We start from the raw sequence: 7,391 nt of genomic DNA, 5'->3' as shown, positions 1-7,391 counted from the left end.
TAAACATCTTCATTATACTGCTCACCCTCCACCTATATGTATGGGCTGGTCATTCCTATTTTTGTTTCTGTCTCTGTGTTTACTCTAATTGGTCCCCCCCTCTTCCTACATGTAATGGTTGAGGAAATTCTATTTCACTGTATCTGCAAAAGTGTGCGTACACATAAAAGCTGATACCCTGAATAAAACTTTGTAGGTCTTAAAAGTGCCACCGGACTCAAACGTCATTCTGCTGCTTCAGACAAACACGGCTTACCGCATGTATCGATGTGCATGCCCTAGTACCTAATCCCGCAGAAATCCATCACCTTTCTTGCTCGGCCCTGGCTTTCAGGCACTTTGGTAGTGTTTTGCAGCTCAGAAACACTTAGCCCGACTGGTTCTGACACACACGCTTTTTGAAAAACGAGAATAGGAAGTTGGATCACAAAGGCCGGGCAGATGGATTGAGAGCAACAGCTTCCAAGTGCCACACTGAGCATGCTCGGAGAGATTGAGGCACCGTCTCACTACAAGATAAGCGCCGACAGAATTGTACAGAAGCAGAAAATGTGTGCCTGTCCCTTCCGCCTTTCCCCGCCAGCAGTAGCAAGCTCTTTTCTCTACCTAGTGCTGCTTTCCGCCCTGCTTGAATTGCACCTGTTTTAATAAACCGCTTCCCAAACGGCAGCACAAACTCACAAGAGCTACCTTACCCTTGCTTACAGGGCACTCTCCTCCCTTCAACCATTGGCTCCACCTCCTAGAGCTTTATTTGGTCCTGGCTGAGCTCTAGAGGACGAGAGTCATGCTACTCTTCCTCCCTCGGTATGCGGTCCCACCTTGTGTTACAGGGCTTGACTTTTCTTTACTGTTCCAATTGCCTCCTTTTCTGCCAGTCCCTGAAAGGGCTGGCTTCAATTCTGCTAATGCGCAAGCGTATCTGAAACCCATTCCCACCACTAGAGAGGAAGATACTCTCTAAGCGCAGGGAAAACGCTGAATTGCTTCTCTGATTGGCTGGCTCCCTCCCTCCCTCCCCCCACCCACCCACTCACTCACAGCCTCTCGGTTCTTCTCAGGCTCGAAAGGAGTCGCAGAAACTCTTCTGAGTTAGGAAGAGGACGGGCTGCTATCCCAAGAACGAACTTCTCCGTTTTTATACAAAGCGAGCACCTTTCACTCCGCCCCCGGCGTGACCTTTCAAGGAATCTTTCTCACTCAGAGCAAAACATAGGGTTGCCAGCCTCCAGGTGGGGCCTGGGGATGTCCCGCTTTTACAACTGACCTCCAGCAGACAGAGTTCAGCTCCCCTGGAGAAAATGGCTGCTTTGAAGGGGGGTTCCTATAGTACTGTACCATGCTGAGGCCCCTCCCCTCCCCAAACCCCGCCCTCTCCTGGATCCTCCCCCAAAGTCTCCAGGTATTTTCCAACCCAGACCTGGCAACCCTAGCAAAACTTCCTGCTCTACCCGCAGCTTCCCTGTCCAGTCACCATCCCCTGATAGGGAACTGAGGAGGGCTTTTTAAAAACTGCTCCTGCTAGATACTTTTTTCTTTTCAAGGTCCTGATAATATATTCACCAGAGCTGGCTTCTTTCTATTCACATGCTACTTTTGTCAGGTGGTTCTCTGGCTCCTGTTTTTTACTCACCCACTTCCTTCCATCTTGTGGGACTTCCTCTGTGTACAGTTCCACTATGAAGGGTGAAGCATAGAGTTGTTGCCACTATATTCCGAACTGCAATGGTCTATGTTTTCCCCCCAGAAGTGGATGACAGCCATAAACATATTAGTGAGGGAGCTTATTTAGGAATATAGTTGCATCTTGCCAGAGTAAAGTCTGCTATTTCAGGTACATTGCCTGACATCTGTTTTTGGTTACTCTAGAATGTGATGTAAGCATGGAATGGTGAGATTTGGCTGGGCAGGGAAGAAATTATACATACCTCCACATTAGGGTCCTCCATCCAGGTACCTTAGAGGACTGGATTTCTTTAGCTCAAGCAGTAGAACTACATCAATTACCTTTGGGGTATTCTGCTCTTATTAATCCAGGGGGAAAGTTGCTCCACTATACTATTTTATTTTATTTATTACATTTTCATCCTGTCCTTCCTCTAATGCATTCAGAGCAGCATGCTAGCTTTGCAACATCCCCTGCAAAGGCTGTTACCCTGAGTCTTGTCAAAATCCACCCAGAGAGTTTCATGACTGCTAGGATTTGAACTACTTCTAAATCAATATGGTCACCACACCACAGTGGTGTGATCAGGCTAATTTTTTTCTTTGCATCTAGCCTTGCTATAATTAGAGTTATTTTTTTAAATGTACATTCCATCCTCACCAAATGCTCCCAAGGAAACTCAAAGCCTTATGGATGAGCATCTTTATACAACAGCAGTTAATCAGTCTAAATTCTAAATGGACTGCTGTAGGAACATGTCAGTAACTGTGACTTCCCTTACAACACAGGTTCAGTTTGGTTGCTGGGATACTATTTTATTTTGGCTGCCACCTGTGTCTCTTAATGGCAGAAATTCCAAAATAATTATGTGACGCACTCGCTGATCTGCAGATCACATATAATCATCAATGTATCTGATTCTCAACCTGGCCAGATCTGACATCTAAAAGGCAGGGATGGACTGGCTGTTAAGAGCACTGTTAAGAGCACCAGGACACCCACCTCTCTCAGTGGCCTGATGGTTCCTCCCTGCTTGGGCTCGGCCAGCACTGTGATAGAAGGGCCCCGTGCAAGCTGAGGAGGTGGCACCCAGCCTGCATGAGGCAAGGTGGAATGGGCAGTGCCCATCTTGTCTGAGCCCCACACAAGGTAAGGCAAGTCAGGGGAGGTGGTACCCGGCCTGCCTGAGCCCTGTGAGAGGCAAAGCAAGGGAGGTGGTGCCCAGCCTGCCCAAGTTTCACATGAGATAAAGAGAGGCAATAACAGCACGTGTCTTAACTTGTGTAAGGTGGGTCGAGGAAGGCAGCTGTGCCTGGGTCAGCCTGCATGGGGCAACGCGAGGGTGGTGGCGGCGGCACCTGGATCAGCCCACACAAAGTGAGGGAGGAGGAGGCAGCAGCACCCATATCCTATGCAGGGTGAGGCAAAGGAGGTGGCTCCTAGTTCAGCCTACCCAAGCCACATGCAAAATTAGGGAAGCAGTGCCTGGGCCACTTGAGTGTGCCAGGTGAGAAGAGCAGCACCTGGCCGATTGGCTAGGCAGGCTGCCCATCCCTCCCTCACTCACTCCCTCCCTCCCACCTTCGGAGGAGTGGAGCTGGGGCTAGGGATTTGGGGGAGAGCCCTTTTCCAAGGGTTTTCATTCCCAGTCCTCCCCTGCTCACAGTGTTGTTCTATGGATAAAATGGAGGAGAGAAGAATGAATTGATCTCTTTTGGGTCTCTGTTGTAGAGAAAAGTGGGGTATAAATGAAGTAAATAATAAATAAATAAATATAGCTGAAGATAAAAGTTAGGCTAGTGGTTGGGTGGGAAGGAGAGAAGCAGGCAGGGAAAGGTAAAGATATGAAGAAAGAGGGAAATAGTGTGGGGGAGGGGACACAAGGGACGATGAAGTTCCCCTTGCATGTTTCCCACTGTGCAACTGGGCCTACAGGAGGGAAAACTAAAGATGGGTGGAAGATATAGGTAGATTGGCTGGTGGGTAGGGAAGGATGAAGGAAAAAAAGGAGAGGCGATGGGGGCTTTCAGGGAAAGGAAAAATGAAATAGTGAGGGAGGGGGAAATGAGATGCCTCCTGCAAATCCTTGCAGGTTCCTGCTTGTATCTAATCCTTAAAGAAGGAAAATAAGGAAACCAAACAAACCACTTTTCCTTGTTACTTCTTTTACTGCAATCACCAAGCTAAAGTCATTTTCCTTGTTCTAACTGTTTTTTTGTGTTTTGAACAGGACTGCTTGTGATCTGAACGAAGTTCCTCTTTGGATTTAATATAAAAGCATTAAAAGACTAACTTCATCTTCTCATTCAGACAGCAGCCTAACCAGAGGATGGTTCAAGCCTGGCCCCATATTGGGTTTTATTTCTCATTTTGATTTCTGTTGAGGAGGAGGAGATTGGATTTATACCCCGCCCTTCACTCGGAGTCTCAGAGCGGCTTACAAACTCCTTTCCCTTCCCCTCCCCACAACAGACACCCTGTGAGGTAGGTGGGGCTGAGAGAGCTCTGACAGAAACTGCTCTTTTTCAAGAACAGCTGTGCCAGAACTATGGCTTGCCCAAGATCATCCAGCCAGGTGCAAGTGGAGGAGTGGGGAATCAAACCCGGTTCTCCCAGATTAGAGTCCACGCACTTAACCACTACACCAAATATAATACCCCATCAAAGATCTGGGAAACAATTTTTTACAGGACTTCTCAGGAAAGATGGTTTATTTGGCAGTGCTTTCATCATTAGGCTTATGCTTGTCTTTTATGGAGTTTATCAGGACAGATCCATGCTGGTAAAATATACAGACATTGACTATCAAGTATTCATTGATGCTGCCAAATACATCACAGGGGGGCAGCATCCTTTACCTACCGTTATACTCCGTTGCTGGCTTGGATTCTAACCCCAAACATCTACATTACTCATCTGTATGGAAAGCTCCTCTTTATTGCTGGGGACCTGGTTGCTGCATACCTCATGTACCAGATTCTTCTGCTCAGAGGGCAGGAGAGCAGGAAGGCCTGTGGGTGCTGCGTATTCTGGCTCCTCAATCCCCTGCCAATGACTGTGTCCAGCCGAGGAAATGCCGAGTCCCTTGTAGCCGGCCTAGTCCTGGGCACCATGTATTGTATGGAAAAGAGGCATCTGGCCAAGGCTGCTGTTCTTTATAGCCTGTCTGTACATATGAAAATTTACCCAGTGGCTTATGCATAGCCAATAGCTCTCCATTTGCAAAGCAGCAGAAGCTACGGGAAAGGGAAGACTGACATGCCAGAGAAACAGAAAACCAACCGCTTGGTGGGCATCATCTGGGGGCTTTTCTTAAGGCTGTTCAATTGGGATGTTCTGCTTTTTGGAACTGTGGCTGGATGTACCTTTGCTGCCCTGGGACTCGCTTTTTATTTCTGTTATGGCTGGAACTTTCTGGAGCAGACCTACCTCTACCACTTGACCCGGAGAGATATCCGCCACAACTTCTCACCCTGTTTCTACATGTTGTACTTAACCGCAGAAAGCAAGTGGCATTTTTCCCTTGGTCTTGCAGCTTTCTTGCCTCAGACCCTGTTGCTTTTCGTTCTTTCTTTCACTTACTACAAAGATCTTGTCTTCTGCTCCTTCCTGCATACAGTGGTTTTTGTGAGTTTTAACAAAGTCTGCACCTCCCTGTATTTTCTGTGGTCCCTTTGCCTCCTGCCACCTGTAATCCCCTTTTTGAGGATGTCCTGGCAGCGAGCTGCATTCCCTCTCCTGCTCTGGCTTATGGGCCAAGCACTGTGGCTGGCGCTTGCATACTTTTTGGGATTTGAAGGGCAGAACACTTTCTTGCTCACATGGCTAGCAGGCTTACTCTTTCTTTTTGTCAACTGTGTGATTCTTGTCCAGATTATTGCTCACTATGGCACAGGGCAGATGACCAGGAAAATTAAGCTACAGTAAAACAAATTCTACAGGCAGCTCTCAGCACAGAGTTATCCATGTGAACAGGACTGGGTAACAACTTTTTTGTGGTGCTAATCTCGTTTTGCAATGTTGTTGTTTTGGAGAGGTTTGCCCTTGGTTTACAGTATATTGGATATGAAGAGGTCTGGGGAAGGGCTAATGATGTAAGAATAACAGATCCTGATTTTTAGGAAGTCTTTTTGTTTGTTTATTTAAATAGAAGGTAAACATAAAATTCTTTGACGCTGCTCCTGCCCACTCCAAAGATCTGTGAGAGAGATCTTCCCAGCAAAAGACTTGGGAGGGGCAGGAGGCTCTTGCATCTTGCTGAGCTTTGTAGCAAGAAGAAGCAGTATGAGAGACTCCTCCGGTTCTTCTGGTAAACACTGAGAACCTGCTGAAGGGGCAGATTTGGCGGCAGCCAAAGAAAATGTCCAAACCAGGATTTGGAGAGCCTCTGCTATTTGCTGTGATGGTTGTTTGTTTAGAACTTGTTAAGAATTTAGTTTTTAGTTAAGTAACTTTTGGGGCTAGAAATTATGTAAACTCAATTCCAGGTCTGTATTCAACTACATAACCTTACCCTATTGCCTCTAACACAGGAAAGCAATGAAATGAAGCCATGCAAGCATTTCCATACTGGCATTTCCCCAGATGGACTGATGAACTCCATAGCAGAGCTAAGGAGAAAGTGTCATTTGGAGGGGGATACTGGGGCCTTCTGGAACACCATAACCATATCTACCTGCTCTCAGACAAGTGTATCCATTTTAATTCTACCAGTCCTCTGAGGCCCATGTGACAGCTTGCGTGGTTCTCTTCCATTTTATCCTCACAGCAACACTGTGAGGTAGGTTTGGCTGGGAGAGAGTACGCAAGCAATTTAGTGAGCTTCATGGTTGATGAAGAGGGATTTGAACCTCACCAGAACTCTATAACCACTACACCAGCTCTTGATATGGCATGCATTGACCATCTTGTAAAAGATGCTGGTTTAGGGTGGTGGTGGTGGTGGTGCTGAGAATGCTAGCTGGTTTGAGGATGGCAGGTCCTTGAATAGCAGAAAGGTGTGAGCTTAGCAGAGAGTAGCAGAAATTCAGAGTTCTGGGAAACTTGAAAGCTCGTACATTGTGTGTTATTTTGGTTGGTCCTAATAGAAGGTATTATGTGGCAACAGGTAGTAACCGACCTGCTGTATTTTGGACTGACTAAAGCTCTGAGTTGTCTTTGGGTGTAGCCCCACACAAAGCGTGCTACAGTAGTTTAGCCCCAAGATTATTATAGCATGGATCAGCTTGGCTAGGATGGCTGAATTTAAATGGGGGCAATAACTTTTGAGTCAGAGTTGGGGGGGGGATTTTTAGCCTTCATGCCAACTTTCTTTTCTAGTAAGAAGGCTGAGTCCATCAGGACTCCCAAGCTCTTAACAGACAACCCCCTCCCCCATAAGACTGGTAGTACCATCTCTTCTATTATATCTACCTTACCAACCAACATCACTGCTGTCTTATTTAGGCTCAGCCTTTGGAGAATCTCAGAAAAAATCCAGTACTGGGGGAAACCACTAAGAACACTTCAACCAGTGCTTTTCCTTATCTAATGTACAGATATGCTATACTTGCAAAGACACTCTCAGCTGATCTTGACAATACAGGTCACATGGGAATGGATGGCAAATGTCTGCTTCCTCCCATGTTTACTTTGAAGACAAGGACTGTTATCAGGAGAGGAAAATATATTATGTCAAAAGCCTCTCCACAACATGGCTATATACAAATCAGTGCAAGAGTCAGCC

At 46.7% G+C, this 7,391-nt stretch overlaps 1 protein-coding gene across 1 annotated transcript; it reads left to right on the top strand.

Annotated features, from left to right (window-relative positions):
- The first annotated feature begins 4,355 nt into the window (after positions 1–4,355).
- On the top strand, positions 4,356–5,593 carry LOC107121617 (GPI mannosyltransferase 1-like). Its single transcript, XM_015424567.1, is given in 2 exon segments — positions 4,356–4,518; positions 4,521–5,593. Coding segments are annotated over 2 exon segments (1,185 nt in total). The 5' UTR covers positions 4,356–4,406.
- The last annotated feature ends 1,798 nt before the right edge of the window (positions 5,594–7,391 follow it).

Source organism: Gekko japonicus, unplaced genomic scaffold (genome assembly GCF_001447785.1).
Source record: "Gekko japonicus isolate JY-2015 unplaced genomic scaffold, Gekko_japonicus_V1.1 scaffold392, whole genome shotgun sequence".
Classification (NCBI taxonomy): domain Eukaryota; kingdom Metazoa; phylum Chordata; class Lepidosauria; order Squamata; family Gekkonidae; genus Gekko; species Gekko japonicus.
Note: the sequence above shows the minus strand (reverse complement) of the source record. Positions and strands in the feature narration are given on the sequence as shown.